The sequence below is a fragment of the Passer montanus genome, unplaced genomic scaffold, assembly GCF_014805655.1.
Source record: "Passer montanus isolate IOZ18808 unplaced genomic scaffold, ASM1480565v1 scaffold159, whole genome shotgun sequence".
NCBI classification, from domain to species: domain Eukaryota; kingdom Metazoa; phylum Chordata; class Aves; order Passeriformes; family Passeridae; genus Passer; species Passer montanus.
Genome location: NW_024363049.1, coordinates 682,278 through 701,725, shown reverse-complemented (window position 1 = coordinate 701,725; position 19,448 = coordinate 682,278). Strand labels below are relative to the sequence as shown.

General features: G+C 51.2%; 1 protein-coding gene across 1 annotated transcript in view; it reads right to left on the bottom strand.

Moving 5' to 3' along the window:
• Window positions 1–9,357: 9,357 nt before the first annotated feature.
• HDAC3 (histone deacetylase 3) overlaps window positions 9,358–19,448 on the bottom strand; it is an 11,276-nt gene continuing 1,185 nt past the window's right edge. Inside the window, 12 exon segments of the mRNA XM_039702721.1 lie at window positions 9,358–10,521; window positions 10,787–10,944; window positions 11,114–11,324; window positions 12,039–12,103; window positions 12,227–12,300; window positions 12,389–12,469; window positions 12,718–12,851; window positions 14,130–14,185; window positions 14,274–14,330; window positions 14,498–14,579; window positions 15,889–16,031; window positions 19,195–19,277. Of these exon segments, the coding sequence (XP_039558655.1) occupies window positions 10,452–10,521; window positions 10,787–10,944; window positions 11,114–11,324; window positions 12,039–12,103; window positions 12,227–12,300; window positions 12,389–12,469; window positions 12,718–12,851; window positions 14,130–14,185; window positions 14,274–14,330; window positions 14,498–14,579; window positions 15,889–16,031; window positions 19,195–19,277 (1,214 nt within the window). The 3' untranslated portion in view covers window positions 9,358–10,451.

The following is a 19,448-nucleotide window of genomic DNA, read 5'->3' as shown; positions in this document are numbered from 1 at the left end:
CAAAAAACCCCCCAAAATTCCTAACCGGGGGATTAAAATTCTTGTGATAGTCAAAATATTTGATTAAAAAGTTTCAGCATCCTTGTGACCCACGGAGGTCTCCTGGCTGTCTCTCCCTGCCGCCTATTTTACACTTATATTTTCATTGATTTGTTACATTCAAAATCCCCCCCAAAAAACAAGTATTTTGTATTAAAACAAAAATGTTTCGCACACACTGGTCCTAAAAATTATTGCCACTGCCACACAAAATTATAGAATTTTTCAGGTTAGAGAAAAGCCATTAAATTTAATTTATTTGAAATTCCACATTAGGGCAAACACCCAAAACTTGGTATTTTCTCTCATGGGATGGCAAAAAGGGTTAAAGATGGGTACGAAGGGAGGATCAGCACTCACCTGAAATGGGGGGACCAGGTGTGGTCCCCAGGAGGGGTTTAGGGGTGAAAGGGTCCATGGAAAACCCTGCAATCTGCTCCCTGAATATCCAACTCTTAAGCCAGGACTATGTCAGTGTAGGGCCAAATCCTGCTGGGTCTGAGGTCAAAATTCTTTTTACTTAAAAGTTTTCAGCAGCTTTGTCACCCCCTGAGCTCCCCTGGTTGCCTCTCCCTGCCCTTTCACACTCCTATTTTCCCTGCTGTGTTACATTTAAAATCCTCAGGAAAAGCAGAGTATTTTGTATTAAATCCAGCGTTTGTCACACCCACAGCTCCTAAAAATTATTGCCAGTGCCCCACACAATTATATAATTTTCCAGGTTTGAAAAAAACCTTTACATTTCATTGAAGTTCCATGTTAGGATGAGCACCCAAAACTTTGTGTTTTCTTTCGTGGGATGGGATAAAGGGCTGCAGGTGAATATAAAGAGAGGACTAGCTCCCACCTGAAGTGGGGTGACCCCATTTAGGGCCAAATCCTGCTGGATCTGAGGCTAAAATTCTTTTTGCTTAAAAGCTTTCAGCAGCTTTGTCACTCCCTGAGCTCCCCTGGTCGCCTCTCCCTCCCCTTTTGCACTTCTATTTTCCTTGCTGTGTAAAAATAAAAATATCCAGGAAAAAGAGAGTATTTTGTATAAAAATCAATATATTTCACACACAAAGCTCCTAAAAATTATTGCCGGTGCCCCACACAATTATATAATTTTCCAGGTTTGAAAAAACCCTTTAGATTTAATTTGTTTTAAGTTCCACATTAGGATGAGCACCCAAAACTTGGTGTTTCTTCCTGTGGGATGGGAAAAAGGGCTGAAGGTGAATATGAAGGGAGAGTCAGCTTCCACCTGAAATGGGGTGACCCCATTTAGGGCCAAATTCTGCTGGATCTGAGGCTAAAATTCTTTTTGCTTAAAAGCTTTCAGCAGCTTTGTCACTCCCTGAGCTCCCCTGGTTGCCTCTCCCTCCCCACCTTTTGCACTTCTATTTTCTTTCTGTGTTAATACATAACATATAAAATCTTCAGGAAAAAGACAGCAATTTGTATTAAAACCAACCTATTTCACACACACAACTCTTAAATATTAATGCCACTGCCCTACACGGTGATATCATTTTCCATGTGTGAGAAATTTCATTAAATTTCATTTCTATCAAGTTCCACATCAGGATGAGCACCCAAATTTTCTCATGTGGGATGGGAAAAAGGGTTGAAGATGGATATAAAGGGAGAACCAGCCCAAATCTGAAATGGGGTGACCAGGGGAAAGCCCAGGAGAGGTTTGGGGATGAAAGGATCTGTGGAAAACCCTGCAAGCTGCTCCCTGGGTGTTTCAAGGCAGGAGTGTGCCAGGGTAGGGCCAAATCCTGCTGGATCTGAGGCTGAACTTTCCAAGGAAAACTTGCAAAAAATTTCCCAAGATCAGTTCAAAAAGGGCCAAAAGGCATCGCTCAGGAAGGAGGTGAAAAACACAAAAAAATATCCAGGATTCCTTTTTTTTTTTTTTCTTGGTAATAATTTAAACAGTGAGTGGATGAGGAAGAAGAGAGAGTTTTTAAAAATTGAAGAGACAGATGGAGGTGAGGGGAGGTAAAATGGCAGCCCTGAAGGCTGGAATTCAGGCAGGAATGGGACGCCCAGCCCCAGTCTGAGCCCCAGCTCCAGAGCAGCCCAGGGAAACTCCTTATGTAACTGCTGCAATTTATATAACTGCAAGAATTCCTCCAGGGCCCTTCCTGGGAGAGAGAGGAGCTTTTTGTGGGATCAGGGCGAGCTGACCCAGAGCTGGAGCTCGGGGGGATGCCTGGGGGTGAATGGAGTGGAGGACACCCAGGATGGGACACCCAGGGAGCCCTGATTTTATTACTGTCATTAATAGATACATAATATACATTTTAATAGATAAAATAGATAATATAAAAATATATATAATATAAAAATATATATAATATAAAAATATATAATATAAAAATATATATAATATATTTATGGGCATTAGGGCATGTCCCCCTGCATGGCAGGGGACACTGAGGGTGGCACTGGGGCAGCAGGAGCTTGGCAGGGAAGTGGCACTTGAGGAGAGGGAGTTTTTGCAGTGTTGCTGCATAAAAATGGGCACCAAGAAAGGGGGTGCCGGGACAGCTCACCCCATGAGCAATGGGAGACTGAAAACATTGCAAAACCTGGCTCTGGGGCTCCCAACGCGGCTGAATTCCCAGCACACCCCGGTGACTCAGGCTGGCAGGGCTGGGAAAGCACGAGTGACACATCAGGGTGGCCCCAGGCTGGGCAGGACACGGGGAGAGCTGTGGGAAGGCAGGATTTGGGATAGGGTTGGGGGTAGGATTTGGGATTTTGGCAGCGCTGGGCCCGGAGCCCCGGGTGTGGGGGGCACTGCAGAGATGGGGGAGCCCCAGAGCAGAGGCAATGCACAATCCCTGGTTCCTGATCCATTTCAGGGCACAAACCCCTGCAAATCCCCGCTCCTGCTCCCAAAATCCCCATGCAAAGCGCCCTAAACCTGGGGATGCTGCCCCGGTATGATCCCTGCCCGGGACCCCCCTTTCCCCCCGCAGCAGATGGAGACCCACTCCCAATTATGTTCCCGTCACAGGCAGAAGAAAGAAAGACAAACGTCCCCAGGAGAGCTCTTAGGGAGGACAAAAGCTCCTTGAAATAGGAGCTGAGCTGTTTTTTCCAGGTCGGGGGGGCGGAGGGAGGGGAAGCAGCAGCGGGGGATGCGGGGCGGGATGCGCACGCAGGCAGCACTTCCCGTCTTTGTCTGCAAAAGGAGGTCACGGGGGGGCCGGGGGATGCAGGGGGGCTCGGGGGCGGATTCGGGGGGGCCGCGTCAGCTCCGCGTCAGCGCCGCGGCCGCTGCCGGCTCCAATCGCGGCGCGCTGAGCTCACCGCGGGCGCGGCGCCAGCGCGGCTCAACTGCGCGCACCTGGCGGATGAGAGCGACACTGCAGCGACACCGCCACGGCGCGGGGGGCACCCAGGAACCCCCCGCTGCCCCGGCCCCAGCAGCCCCGAGAGCCGCGCGCAGCCCGAGAGCCCCTGCAGAACTCCTTGCTCTGGCTCAGGGCGCAGGCAGGGGCTGCTCAAAGCTTCGATTGCCAGGAAAAATCGCTGCTGAGTGGTGATGCCCCGCTGGGAGCACTCTGGGGGGTGTGGTGGGCACTGCAGGCCCCCCAGTGCAGCCCAGTGCATCCCAGTAAGCCCCAGGCGCCGGCACGCAGCCCCACCAGTGACAGCCCCAGCGCTGCTCGCGGTGGCAGCACCGGGACAGGCAGGAGCTGCACCCCGGGGCTGGGGACAGGTGGCACCTGCAGCTCCCCAGACAGCGAGGGGTGGCAGGGGACTGGCACCCGGTGAAGCCACCGCAGTGGCAGCAGTGATGGGGACAGCAGCAGCTCCTCACGCCCAAGGATTCAGCCCTGGGACACGGCCTGGCCTCGCTCCCACTCACTTTTCCACGTGTCCTCTGCTAAAAGCAGCACTTGCAGCCAGGAGAACACCTGGGCCAGGATGGCAGCTGGGGCTGCACCAGGCCAGGGGCCCCAGGAATGGCAGGGAAAGAGCTGCTGGCTCTAAAACATCAGGGAAAGTCAGTCCAAGACCAGCAGGCAACACCAGTGCCTGGCGTGAGGTGTAAACACCTGCTAAAAATCCCTGCTGTGCTGCAGAAAGTTTGTGAGGTGGGGAGTGTCTCTGTTGAGATGGACACATCACACACACACACACACACACAGACCTGTGCAGTGACAATGGCTTTTTTTAAAATTAAAAGTTGTTCCTAAGTTTTATACCCTTAACAAAGTGTTATTGAAGTCATTAGTCACATCAAACCAGCTCATTATACTCACTGGACAAGCAATAGTTTATTGTATTTAATTGGTACAAAGCAATTAATGTCCATAATTAATTGGCAAGAGTTTTTAACACATTATTAAGGACATACACCTGCTCACTAAGGCTGGTATCCTCTCACTGCAAATATCCCTTTTGTGTCTATTTTGTTGTTCTCCATGCTCATGGCCTGGCTTTCTCCCTTGCTATGGCTAAACTCCCATTTCATCAGTTTCTTCCTGTGCTCACTCAGTCCTTGGGCCTGCAGAGCAGCTGCTGAGCCCATCCACAGGCAGCTCCCTGCAGGCTCTGATAAGCAGAGCTGGGAGTCAGGGAAGGTACAAACACGTCCCAGAGAAGCCTACCTGTGCTTACAGACTGTGTGTGTGAGATTGGAACGATTGCAGTTTCCAGGAACTGCAGGGACAGCCTCAAACCCCTCTGCCAGGGCTCACAGGGAGCAGTACCCACACACCCTGCAGAAATCACTCTCACCACAAAGTCCAGGGAGAAGGTTCTCCAAACAGGCTCCAGAAAGCAAGGGAAAATTCATCTCCTGTTGTGGTTGAGACGGAGACAATACAAAGAAACACACTCCATTTTCAGAAGGCTTCAGACCTGTTTTTATTATAGCCTGCATGATTTTTATTCTTACAAACCTCATAAGTTTACACTTTACTCATTGGTCACAAGAGACAGACAAAGTGCTCATGGGAACTTTGCAGTTGCAGGTTTCTCTTCTTTCTCCTTCTTTCTTGGTTTCTGTGTCAACAACCTTGGTAGGAAATTCTTTCAGGGGTGAGCATGGATCCTCTTATCCAACTTCTCTCTGGCCCACAGAAGTCGCTGTGAAACCTCTTCCACAACTTCCCACAGTGCTGCCCCAGAGCCCTGGCAGAGCACCCTGGTGCTGGCAGTGTGTGCTCCCCAACAGGGGAAACTCCAGGGAGGAGGTGAAGGGATGAGAGCCACCAGCTCCCATCAGGTAAATCAGGGTTTGTTTAAAGAGAATATTTTCACAAGGGTGGTTAAATAGCAGAGAAGGGAGCTCAGTTATGCTGAGAGAGGATCTGGGACAATGTCTGGCCTTGCAGGGATTCCGACCTGGCTGGAAAACACCCTGAACAATCCCAAATCCCTTTGGACTGGCCTTACCTGGGGCAGGAGGAATGGGCCTGAGCCCTCCAGAGGACCCTTTGAACCAAAGTCATCCTGTGATGCTGGAAGGACCCTGGTGAGCTCCCCCTGCTCATTCTCCACAGCAGAAACCTTGGATTTACCAGCTCCTGGTTTGTGGACCGATTTCTCCATTTTTCCTGAGAATACTCCAGAGGGAGAGAGAAGTTTCTGCCCCTGTTTGCTGCCACTTCTCAGCCAATGTTGGACATCAGGAAGAGATGGAGAGGGGAGGCACAGCTGCAGAATCCCCAAGGCCTCTGAGGGGACAGAGCTGGGGACACTGGCATGGACAAGGAAGGGGAGGGAGGCTTTGGCTGGAGAAGACCCTGATGCCTGCAGCCAGGTATCTGGGAGCAAGGGGAAGGGGTCCCAGAGTGTCCTGGGAATCTGAGGGCATGGGAAGAGTGCACAGGGATGCTGGAACGGGAACAGGAATTTGGGGGCTGCTCCCCAGCACTGCCAGGAAACCCCAAAGCTTCAGGCTCAAGAGAAACTTGGATTTGGGTCCACATGAGGTGCTCAGGGCCCTGAGCCCCAGCTTGGGTGAGTGAAGTCCCACTGCCCTTTAAGAGCATCTCCAAATCCACGTGTCAGGAGCTAAATTCACCCTGGATCTGACCTCCTGGACCTAAGAGTCACTGACTTGCAGAAATGTTCTAGGTTATGGAAGGTGAGTAAGGAATTCCTGGGGGGCTGCAGCCAAGGAGTTCATCCAGACAACATCCCCAGGTCCAAATGGAAACCAGCAACTCACAACTTATAATAGAAATAAAAAATAATAAACATTTAAATCTAAACACAAAATACCATCTCAAACACCTTCCACACAACAAAATAACACCCTAAATACTTCCATAAACAATACCTACATGCTTCCACCAACACCACGTTCAAACCAACAAAACATTCAAGCTCCTACTAAAACACCACCTCTAACCACTTCTGTTATTACACCTTCCAGTTCTAATAATATACAGCAACAAAAACAACTACCAATTCCTTACACAAGAAAAAATAAATACCTCAAAACCTAAAAAAAAAATCTTTACAAAACACAAACAAAAAATTAATCTAATTTCCTCATTCTCCAAAAATAATCTCTAATAATAACACTACAAAAAAAATCCTTCAAAAACATAGCAAATTCTACCAACTAAAAAAAAAAGTTAATTTTTTTTTTAAATTTATGCTGAGAGAGGAGCTTGGACAATGTCTGGCCTTGCAGGGCCTCCAACTTGACTGCAAAATGCCCTGAGCAATCCCTGACTTTTGGGCTGGCCTGGTCTAACTTATGGACTGGTCCATACTGGGACCTGCAGTGATTAATGTGACATCAGACTGGGGGGCTGTGTGGGGACACCTTATCTGGGGCTTCCCACATTGAAAGGGGCTGATAAGAGAAGTGGAGAGAAACTTTTTATCAGGGCCTGCCATGGCAGGAGGAGGAAGAAGGGTTTACACTGGGAGAAGGAGGTTTAGACTGGACAGGAAATGCACAGTGAGGGTGGTGGGGTAATGCTGAGATAATTAATGAATGCTCTGCTGGGAAGGGAGATTTGGGCAGCCCCAACACTGATGGAGCTTAGAGGGAAGGTGGAGAGAGACTTTGAACCAGAGCCTGTGGTGACAGGACCTGGGGTGGGGGATTTAAACTGAGATGGCAGCACTGGGAGGGGTGGCAGAGGATTTGTTAGGCCAGAAGCTCACACAGGGAAACCACAGGAGCACACTCTGCTCCTGGTGACAGCCAGGCCACAAAGCTGCCCCTGATGGGCTCTGCAGTGCCTGGCACCCCCAGCCAAGCCCCCTGCTCTGCTGCAGCAGCTCAGTTGTCACTGACCTGTCCCACACACCTGCCAGCAGCACAGACCTGCAGGAAACACCTCTGCTTTTCCTGCCTGCAGGTTAATTCTGCCCCAGGGGGAATCAAATCCACACTCCCCAGTGCCACGGGCATCTCCACCTAGGAAATGTGGTTAACAGAAAATAACCAGGGCATTCAGGTGGGTCAGGGGCTGCCAAGGTCCCTCTTTGCTCAGCACAGAGGGAAGGAGAAGATTTAAAGCATTTTCTATCCCCAAACTCTCAGTCCCTAAAAGATCAGAGGTGACACCCCCATGGCTGTGCTGCACCTTACCCTGGGAGTGGGAAAGCAGCCTGGGCTGTGGCAGGGCCTGGAGGGGCAGCAGGGAATGCTCCTGATTCCCTGGGCCTCCTGGCATGAGGGAGGGGAGGAACAGGGTTTGGGGAGTGAGAGCCAGACCTGGCTGGGCAGCACATCCCAAAATCAGCTCCTGTGGGTGCTGGGTGCCTTCCACAGGGAAAGCAGGCACTGGTGTGAGGGGTAAACAGCAGCTAAACCTCTCAGCTGTGCTACAGAAAGTTTGGGAGGTGGGAAGTTCCCTCCAGGCTCTGACGAGCACAGGTGGGAACCAGGGAAGCTACAAACACTTCCCAGAGCATCCAAAATAACAGGGATGTTCTTATCCCAATTTCCTACCCAGGCACTGGGGTGCACAAAGCCTGTGCCACACCCCACACTTGTGGAACAACCTGAGCTCCAGGAGATGCTGCAGTGAGTTCATGAACTTGGGGTTGCTGTGTTTTGGGGCTATGGGATCAACACAGCCAGGACAGAGTCAGGTAAAGCAGAAAAAATATTTTCTGTGATTCTTTATGGGAAATTAAGGCAGACTATTCATTTCTCCCCAGGAGGGAAGCTCTAGGAGATTCTGTGCAGGAAGGGCAGTGCCAGCCTGGCCACATCCCTGGTGCCAAGGGATGTGCTGGGCATGGTGTGGAAGCTCACACAGGAAAGTCACAGAGCTGCAGCAGGAGCAACCCCTGCCCCTGTGCCCTGGTGCCAGGCCTGACAGTGCCCAGAACCCCCAGACGTCCCTGAGAACACAGCCAGGACTCTGCTCCCACCCCAAACCCCACTGTGGGGCTGCAGTGTCTGCACACAGGGCCTGCAGCAGGGCCATGGAGCCTCCATAGAATTCCAGTGATCCAGGTGCCACCTGGTGTCCGAGCACAGCTCTGCACAGGGAGCCTCAGCACTGGAGCAGAGAATTCAGCCCTTTCAGGAGCAAATATCCTCCCACCAGGGATATTTCCAGGGTTGGGGCAGCCCCTGCTGCTCTGAGCACCCTGTGCCAGGGCCTGCCCAGCCTCCCAGGGAACAATTCCTGCCAATATCCCATCCAGCCCTGCCCTCTGGCACTCCAGGCCCTGGTGAAGTCCCTGCTGCTGTAGTCTGGTACTTGGAGAAACCCACTCATGGTTGTTTCAACTTCCCCTGTGACATATCCTCTCCCTGCTCAGTTCTCCCTCCTCAGCTGAAGGATCCTGATCCACCAGACCCCTCCTCACACAGGAGCTGTGTTAGACCTTTGATCATCCTTCTCTATCTCCAGTCTAATACAATCACAATTTATTTCTGAGGGATTTCTCTGGACACCCACAGGGAGTAACCCTGACTTACTGCCTGCTCCATGTTGTAGTGACCAGAACTACAACACAGTCCCCAAAAAGGCCTTGGGACAGTGAGAGTGCAAAGTGCAGAGGCTGTTATGGACACTGCAACTCTCAGAAGTCATGGCATTTTAAATAACTGCAGGAAAAATCTCCCAGATTGGCTCTGCAGCTTCATGCAAAGCTTTTGCTGGACTGAGAGGCATTAATAGGAGTGTCCACCCCACCTGGCCTCTTGAAAGGGAGTTTAGGGTGCTCCCCTCATGTGCAGTGATGCCAAAAACTCACCAACATTGACTCTGAGCAGCAGCATTCCCTCCATTCCTTCACACAGTGGATAACACTGCCCTGCCAGGGCCTGGCCCTCGGGAGAACAGGAGCCAGAAAGGTGTGGGGATGAAACAGACAAACAACAGGTCAGGTAAGAAAAATACTGCCTCTTCTTTAATGTCCAAAGACATCAGTAAACAAACAGAACCATACAGACAGAGGCTGACCCCCCCACCTCCCCACACAGCACGTTCCAGACCACACAGGTACCGCTGAGGGCTCGCGAGGAGGAGCAGCAACATCTGGGATGGGAGGGATGGCCAAGGGAAAGCTCTGCTGGGTGAGGGCAGGAACAGAGCACTCGTAGGAAGCAGCTTCCCTCACCCAGCAGCAGAGCAACATCTGCAGGGTACAGCCCAGGAACTGTTTCCTCTCAGAGCCAACAGCCCAGATCTCTTGCTGAACATGTGTGAACTTGGGAAACACAGCTGGAAGCTACACTAAAGGTTCAGGACACACTAAGTACTGACCTGGGCAGGCAAACCTCTGTTCCACAGGGACTTAAACTTCCCAAGGAGTAAACACAACAGGGAGGTTGTGTCCAACTCAGCAAAGTGCTGCAGAACTCGTTTGTGAATGCAGATCTGGGTGTGGGGGGAAGCAATGAGCCTATGCTCTGCACACATCCTTCCATCCACCCCACTGAGCTGCTCCAAGGACATCCTGACCCCTACCCCACAACTGGCCTGGTCTTATCCAATAATTCCTGGAGCTGTGGAGCATCAGCTTCTTAGAAGGGACATCAGGAGCAGCTCCCAGGCAGGCTGCAGGGGACAGCGGGGCGGTACCTGAGGGGAGGTCAGGGACAGCAGGATGGATCCCAAGTGCTGCAGAGGCAAGGGCTGTAGGCACAGCTGCTCCAGCTCCCAGCTGGCTGCAGGAGCCTGCATGGGAAGCATGGAGCGTGGCTCAGGCTCCGAGGGCAGTCCCACAGCTGCCAGCCAGGACTCAGCACGGCTCCATTCCCACAGCGGTGACAGCCGCAACCGTGACGTGGTGACAAGTAAGGAGCACGCGTCACCTCTGTGCCTCTCCAGGTGGCAGGAGCCTGCAGTGGGGCTGTCTCTGCTGCCACCACACATAGTCTAAGTTGGAGAGAGGGCTGAACTGGCTCCTGCAGGGCCCAGCTATGTGCTCCAAGCATCCATGTCCCAGGCGGGAGGCCCCGCAGCCCAGAGCCCTCAGATCTCCACGTCGCTCTCTTTGTCATTGTCGTGGTCACCGTCGTAGAACTCGTTGGGAGCTTCAGGCCTGGGGGAACAGAAATCCCTGTCAGGGAGGGGACAGAGACCTGGAACCCCTGGGGCCTGAGGGAATGTCATAGTAGGAGACCACAGAAGCTCCTTGGGTAAAAACAAGAGACTCACAAGTGACTTCCCCGCCCACGAGAATGAGATGGGCTTTAAGGTCCCTTCCAAGCCCAAATTCCAGGATTCCATGACTTGTTCTAGGACTCAGATGGATTCCTCTGTACCCCCTCCCCGGGGTAGCAAGGGAAGCCCACTGGCTCTGGTACCTGCTGTAGTTTTCCTCGGAGCCCCTCTCCTCTGGATCGGGCTCGTCCGTGCGGTCGTAGCTGAGCAGGTCCGAGGGGACGTCGTGGATCTGCACGCTGGGAGCGTGGTTCAGCATCTTCAGGTTCTCAAATATGGTCTGCCTGATCTGATCCAGGTACTACAGGGACAGAACACACAGGGATCAGCACAGTGGGATGTGTCACAGCTCTGTCACCTGCCTGCAGCACCTCTGTGCTGCCCAAGAGCAACAGATTTGTGCAAAAAGTCACTTATCAGAGCAGAGTGAATTCAATTATTGCCACCCAAGCAGGAAACACTGACACAACCCAGATGTTGTTTTTCCAAACATGGGGAAAGAGCTCAGTTCATTGAAAGGGACATGGGAAATGCAGGGACAAATCCCACAGAAGAGCCCCAGCAGTGCCCCTCAGCAGGCAGAGCACTCACCAGCAGCGTGCCACGTTCCTGACCGTGTAACCTCCTCCTCCCAGCACCAGCAAGGGGATGTTGAAGCTCTTCACGTACTCCACACACTCCCTACAAACCCCAAAGAGGAAAATGCCAGAGCTGGAAACTGCAGCACAGGTTCACGTGTCAGAAGTGCCCTCCTGAACTCCAACAGCACCATGGCTGGTGTGATACACCTGGAGCTTCCACCCAGGAATCTCCAGCACTGGGGGTGCGTTGGGAAGGACCTTAAGGCTTCATTGCAACCCTGCCATGGCAGGGACACCTCCCACTGTCCCAGGCTGCTCCAAGCCCCATCCAGCCTGGTCTTGGGCACTGCCAGGGATCCAGAAGCAGCCACAGCTGCTCTGGGCACCCTGTGCCAGGGCCTGCCCACCCTCACAGGCAACAATTCCTAATTCCCAATATCCCATCCATCCCTGCCCTCCGGCAGTGGGAGCCATTCCCTATGTGCTGTCCCTCCATCCCTTGCTCCTCTCCAGTTCTCCTGGAGCCCCTTTAGACCCTGGCAGGGGCTCTGAGCTCTCCCTGGAGGCTTCTCCTCTGCAGGTGAGCACTCCCAGCCTGGTTCCAGTCCTTAGGACCATCTCCATGGCCTCCTCCTCCTCCTTCACTAACCACCCCCCCAGCATCTCGTACAAAGCCTCACTCTCAGACCCCCTCTAGTGACACAAATGTTAAAAAAACCTCAACAGCTGCTAGCAAGCCAAAGCCCAACCTCACAGCAGAGATTCCTCAGAGCCCTTCATGTGGTTTTTCTGTGCCCAACCCTGCTGTACTTACCCATGGCCTCTTATACTGAGGTTAAAACATCCCAGCCGGTCACAACCCAGAGAATCAGCTCCACACTGGGGAACAGAAAAACAAGGGAGTTTTGGCACTGCTCTCCAGATCCACACCAGGGGACAGAAGGTAACACAGACAGAGCCCTCTGAAGGCATGGATGTGTGCACAGAGGTTTGCTTCCTTACCTGCAGGACTATGCAGGTGGGCTGATAGTAATCTACCACCTGGTTAATGACTGGCTGGAAGAGGTGCTTATAACCTTTGGAGAGAGAGGTGGATTTGTCATGGCTCTGGAGCAGAAGGACCAGGAAACCCCTGGGGCCAAGGGGAAAGGGAGTAACACCTACTTTGGTCATCGATGCCATCTCGCAGAGGCACGTTGAGACAATAGTAACGGCCACTCTCTGCACCAACCTCATACATGTCACCTGCAAAACAGGACAGGCACAACAGCCTGAGGCTTCAGAGCTGTGCAAAGGCCAGGGCTGAGCTGGGCTGAGTCTGTCCACCTAATCAGGACCCCTCTCTTACAAGCAGCTACAGTTCTGTTCCTCTCTAATCACCTTCTCCCACCATTTCCCCCCGGCAGCTTGAATTTTGTGATTTACTCTCTTCTACTCCAGCAGAGCTTCCAAGGGATTCTGAAGCAGATTCCCACTAGAAATGAAAAACTTACCTGTGCCAGGAAAGAAGTAGTTGCCATATTTGTGAAATGACACTGTCATGACACGATCTGTCAGGTAGAAAGCCTCCTGCACCCCATCCCCGTGATGGATATCGATGTCGATGTACAGCACCCGGGGGTGATACCTGTGGGACACACCAAAGCTGGCATTCCAGGCATTTGTACCCACCCAAACAGCTTCCTTTGATCTGCTTGGAAATTGGCATTTAAAACATTTTCTTCTGAGGTATTTAGAAATGGAAATTAGAGCAAAAAGATTTTTAGATGGGGCCAGAAGTATCTTGGAAAATAAGTTGTTTAAGCAGCTGGGTGTTCATATGTTGCAGATTCTTGTTTCCAGTGTGCTCATAGTTAATCTTTAACAGCTCCAGTGATTTTAATCATATCAGGAAATGAAAGGCAAGCTGGCATGGAGGAGGTGGGAAATGGAGCACTGTGTCCCAGCTGGTGAGCACCAAAAATTCCAGGCTGGGCTAAATTTACTGGAGAAGCAGCCAGAGACACAGAGACAGAAGCAAACTCAAAATGCAGTCACCTGCTGCAGAAATGTTCCTGGAAACAAGCAACAGGATAGGGACAGAAATAACATCCCATGGGGGTAACTGGGCTGTATTTGAGCCTCTGGTGGATGGGAGTAGGAAAAGCGAGTGCAGGGATTGCCAGGGAGATCCTGGGGTTCCAAACAGAGCAGGGAAGGGGGAACAAGAAATGCCAGTACATCCCATAAATCTGACTTTGAGAGCAAGTAAACTTGCCAGCAGTCATGTAACTATTGTTTGATCAACTCCAAATCCTTTTTAATTCCATGACAGTTTGTCTCAGGTTCAGTGACAAGGAGGGCACTTTGAAGTACCAAAAAAAAAAAATTAAAAAGAAATCTCAGATCAATTCAAGAAACTAAAGGTATTTCTGTAACTTTTCCTCTCACTCGGAATTGATTTTTAATTTCCTAAAGTGAAAAATAACCTGAATTTTTTCTATGGAGACCAAGTGTCCTTTGATCACCCATGTGCAGCCCAAATCCTGTTCTTAAGGTGCTCAAACAACTCCAGAAAGATTTGAGTCATTTTTGTGTCTCCAGTGAACCAGAACTTACATTTACCTATGAAAGGCTCACTGTGGCAAAAAAGTTGAGACTCAGGAACCCCTGAAATGGGATTGAAGAACTCTTCTGTATCCCTCAAGCTCCCTGAGGGATAACAAAACATCTGACTCCAACAAAACTGGAGTGAGATGTTGCAATGCTCAAACCCTTTCTTGTGTCTTAAAGGTAAGGCCAGGACAAAAATGAAGTTTTTGGGCTTCCTGGATTCCAGAAAGGCAAATGAGGCAGGGAAAGAGAGAAAAAGCAGAGGGAAAGCACAAAGCAGCCAGCAGAGTTGAGCCCTTGGCCCTGTCCTTACTTGAGCAGCTCCAGGATGCCAATCACGATGTCATTGACATAACAGAAGCCTGAAGCCTGGAAGAGAGAGAAACCCCAAGAGCTTGAGGATGAGATCAACAGAGCCCAGGCCCCAAAGACAAATTAAATCCACAGATGTCATTACCTCAAACTTTTTGGCATGGTGGAGGCCCCCTGCCCAGTTTATGGCAATGTCACAGATCTAAGAGAGGAAAGAGAAGTGAATTTAAAGTGACAAGATGGTGACAACAACCCTGTTCCCTCCTTCCCACTTCCACCTGCCCATCCCAGGGGTCCACAGCACCCTCCTGGCTCTTCCTCCTCCAAAGCTCCAGCTGGGCTCCCAAGATCAGCACTTCAGCCCCTTACCTTGTTGTTCAGCTGTGTTGCTCCCTGCAGAGAGGCCCCAGTGTAACGAGAGCAAAATTCAAAGAGGCCTGGAAACACTGGGCTGAAAAAGAAACCACATTCCAACTCAGAACTCCTCACTCCTCCCCTTTGTGCAGAGCCAGGAATCAGACTGGCCAGGGGTAACATCTGAGCAAGAATAAAGCTCAGTCCCCTCTGAAAGAGTTAATTTGGGCTCAGGATCACTCTGACCATGCCTGTAACTCACTGAGCCCCAGCAGGGGAGCGAGCTGCCTGTAAACACAGGGAATTTGAGAATGATTCCCAAAGCTTCCAAACCAGCCTTGAGAAGGCTTCATTGCTCCCAAAACCTGTCAGAGTCTCCTGCCCACACCTGGGACACTGCCTCAGGAGAGAGGAGGGACTGTGATAGCCCCCAATCCCAGAATGATTTGGGTTGGACGGGAACTTCAATTTCATCCTGTTCCACTCCCTGCCATGGCAGGGACACCTCCCACTGTCCCAAGCCCTGTCCAGCCTGGCCTTGGGCACTGCCAGGGATCCAGGGGCAGCCACAGCTGCTCTGGGCACCCTGTGCCAGGGCCTGCCCACCCTGCCAGAGAACAATTCCTCATTCCCAAGATCCCATCCATCCCTGCCCTCTGGCAGTGGGAGCCATTCCCTGTGTCCTGCCCCTCCATGCCTTGTCCCCAGTCCCTCTCCAGCTCTCTTGTCAGCTCCTTCAGGTACTGTAAGGCCACAGTGAGGTCACCCTTTCCCTTCTCCAGGCTGAACAATCCCAGCTCTCCCAGCAGAGCTGCTGCCTCCTTCTGCTCATCCTGGTGCCTCCTCTGGATTTGCTCCACCAGGTTAAAGTTCTTTGTCCCCCAGAGCTGAACGCAGCACCCAAATTCTTACAAAAGATGCCACTTTCCAGAAGAGCTGAAAGCTCTTCCAGACCAAGCAGAGTCTGCAACCCAGCAAGCCCAAATCTAGACCCAAAAAGGAGCACTGCACATCCCCATGAAGGGAAAGGAATAAAGGAGGCTCCACACCCTTATCCACACATGTCTTAGGCTGGAAATGGGGGTCTGTTGCTCTGACTCTGGCAGTGATTTGTTTTCTGTTTGTACTATTGCATTTATATTTTAAATTTTCCTAGTAAAGAACTGTTATTCTTATTCCCATGTCTGCCTGAGAGCCCCTTAATTTCAAAATTACAATAATTCGTAAGGTGGGGGGTTGTATTTCTATTCAGGGGAGGCTCCTGCCTTCCTCAGCAGACACCTGGCTTTGCAAACCCAGACAGCACAGGAGGGACACGCTCCTCATGCTGCCTAAACCAGGGCAGGAATGGCACATTCCAGGATTCCAGAAGGGCCTGGGCAGGGCAGGGCAGCCCGGGCACTCACCAGTCGTCGCCCACGTTGAAGGCGTTGAGGCTCTTGGTGAAGCCCTGCATGTTGTTGGGGCTCACCCTCTGCAGGAAGTCGATGTAATCCTCGGAGTGGAAGCGGCACATGTCGTGCTGGGAGGCCTGGTAGGGCTTGAACACCTTCCAGAGACAAAAGCAGGAGTTATTTCCCATCCAAACTCTGTTTCCTCGGGCTGGGAGGGATCTCAAGCTAATTGACAAGTGGCCTGCACAAGGTACATAAAAATGTGCAGACACTGGCACTTGTGGCCATTTAAATGCAACAGCTGCTCCATGGAACCTGCTCTCCTCTCATTTTTCCCTTTCATAAATCCAAATCCTGCCCCTCCTCACTGCAGCTCTTGCCATAAAATTCCTTCCTACCCCATGGCACATTCTCCTGCTCGGGCAGCAAAATAAACCACAGCTTTTCCTTCCCTGGGAAGATCACTCCTTCCTCACTCAGCAATTTAACACCTTGGTTCTGATCCCTCTGTAAGATTTACTGACAGGTTCCAAATTACACTTCCCAGACAGATGGAAGAGCTGCATAAGTTTTGTTTCCTTTGGAAAGGAAAATGGGGGGATGGCCAGGGAGGTGGATGCACTCAGATCCAGGACCTTGTGACAACACAGCACACCCCTCAGCAGAGGGGAAGTTAAAAATTAACAACACTGGGGGAGGGAATTCAATTGATAAGAGATTTTTTTCCGTGATTTCTCTAATTTTTATTTCTCTTATTTAAATTTCTCTTATTTAAAGCAACCACTTCACAGAAAAAGTGGAACATGAACATAACAGAAGATGCACAAGCTGGTCTCCAAAGGGAAACTCCTCAGGACAGCTGCACCATGGCCCTGTTTTCTGTGCTGAGCAGGAAACCTGGGCATTTTCAGAGCCACCATCACCAGAACGAGCCCATCTCCCCCTCTCCTGGGGTTTTCCATGTGGAATTTGGTGCTTCTCAGAGGCTGCTGCCTCTGACAAACAGGGGATGAGGCAGCTCCTTATTCCCAGGGATCCCCAGGAATTCTGATGGTTCATTAAAGCACAGCAGCCCAAAAGTGATGGCAGAGAGAGGAGAAATGGCTCCCAGTGGACAGCCTGAGGCTCTCAGAGCAGGGAAAACCAGGCTGAAATGCTCACCCAGCAAAGCTGGCTCCCTGCAGCCTCCCCAGCAATCCCAGCCACATTCCTGAGCTGGGGAAGGTGGGGAGAGGCAAAGCCACCCCAGAGCAGCACAGCCCTGGACTGCACGGGGCAGAGCCCAGCAGGGAAAGCCAGGCTGAAATGTTCACCCAGCAAAGCTGGCTCCCTGCAGCCTCCCCAGCAATCCCAGCCAGTTCCTGAGCTGGGGACCACTGCAGGCACAGCACAGAGCCTGCAGCAGTTCCACAGCCCCAGCTGCTCCAAGCTCCTGGTTTTATCTGTCCTGACTCTGCCAGTCCCTGGCTGCTGGGGGATGAAAATGTCTCTGAGGTTTTCAGCTTCCCAGCGGCAGCTTGTGGAAAACATAAGCCCAAAAAAATGAATTTCAAAAATAAAAATGTAGAGCTCTGCCCACAGCCTCACTTCAGGGATTTGGCATTTAGATGTGTTAGGTCAGAACAGGTTTTTTGGTTGTTCCTGCAAGGAAAAGCCCAACTCTGGGGAAGTTACTTGCAGAAATAACAATTAAAAAAAAACTCCAGGGAAGTGAATTGTGGAAATAAAAATTAAAGAAAAAACAAAAAAAAACCACCCAAAAACCCAAAACAAAACAAAAAACACCCAACAAATAAAAACAAAATAAAAAACCCCAAACAAAAAAAACCAAAAAACAAACAAAAAAACCCCAACAAAAAAAACCCCAACAAAAAAAAAAAACCTCAACAAAAAAAACACCCTCAACAAAAAAAACACCCAACAAAAAAACCCCCAACAACAACAACAACAAAAAAAAACAAAACAAAAAAAAAAACCCCAACAAAAAAACCCCCCAACAAAAAAAAAAACCTCAACAAAAAAACACCCTCAACAAAAAAAAACACCCAACAAAAAAACCCCCAACAACAACAACAACAAAAAAAAACCAACCAAAAAAAAAAAACCCAAAAAACCAACAACAAAAAAACCCAACAAAAAAAGAAAAACCAACCCAAAAAAAACCCCAAAACAAACCAAAAAACCCCCAACAAAAAAAAAAAACCAACCAAAAAAAAAAACCCCAACAAAAGAACCCCCCAACAAAAAAAAAAACCTCAACAAAAAAACCCCCTCAACAAAAAAAAACACCCAACAAAAAAAGAAAAACGAACCAAAAAAACCCCAAAACAAACTCTAGGGAAGGTACTTGTGGAAGGTATTTGTGGAAACTAAAAGAAAAATACTCTGGGGAAGTTTCTTGTGGAAGTCACTTGTGGAAACAATAAAAAAAACCTCTGGGGAAGTCGCTTGTGGAAATCCACACAGTGACAGTAAGAATCTGGAAAATTAACTTTGCAAAGACTCTGGGCAGAAATTATTGACTTTGCAAAGACTCCCACAGTTCCCCCAAGCGCTGCACTCCCACACAGCCACTGCACTGGATGCGGTTTTAGTTGGGAATTTCATTAATTAAGGAAACTCTTCCCATCTCTGAACATCTAAAATGATTTCCATAAATTGTATCCTTACAGTTGCCTGACCCCAGCAGCTCCTTGGAGTCCTCTACAGCTGCACCAAGAACTCTGCAGCCACCACTGAGCTGGTCCCCCACCCCTGGGGACCCCAAAATCCTACAGCCACCACTGAACACTGTCCCCCACCCCTGGGACCCCAAAATCCTACAGCCACCACTGAACACTGTCCCCCACCCCTGGGGACCCCAAAATCCCACAGCCACCACTGAACACTGTCCCCACCCCTGGGGTCCCACAGCCGTGCAGCCATCCCCTGTCACTGTCCCCACCCCTGGGTCCCCAGAGCAGCCCCGGGGCCAGGCTGGAGCGTGTCCCGCGTGTCCCCCGTGTCCCCCCGTGCAAAATCCCACAGCCACCACTGAACACTGTCCCCAGCCCTGGGGACCCCAAAATCCTACAGCCACCACTGAACACTGTCCCCCACCTCTGGGACCCCAAAATCCTACAGCCACCACTGAACACTGTCCCCCACTATGTGGGACCCCAAAATCCTACAGCCACCACTGAACACTGTCCCCACCCCCGGGTCCCCAGAGCAGCCCCGGGGCCCAGGCTGGAGCGTGTCCCCCGTGTCCCCCGTGTCCCCCCGTGTCCCGCGTGTCCCCCCGTGTCCCCCGTGTCCCCCGTGTCCCCCGGTGCTTACGATCATTTTCTTGTAGAGGCCGTAGTGCAGCACCAGGCTGTGCGTGAGCGCCAGGCGGTGCGGCTTCATGGGGTGCCCCGCGCCTGGAACGGAACCGCGCGGGGTCAACGGGGGCACAACGGGGCAACAACGGCCGCGCCCGCCGCCCGCCGCAGCAGGTCCGGGCCCAGGGGGACGGGGAAAAGGGGATGGGGGAGAGGGGACGGGGATGAGGGGGAGCCAGCGCGCGCTGGGCCACACCGCCGCCCCCAGCC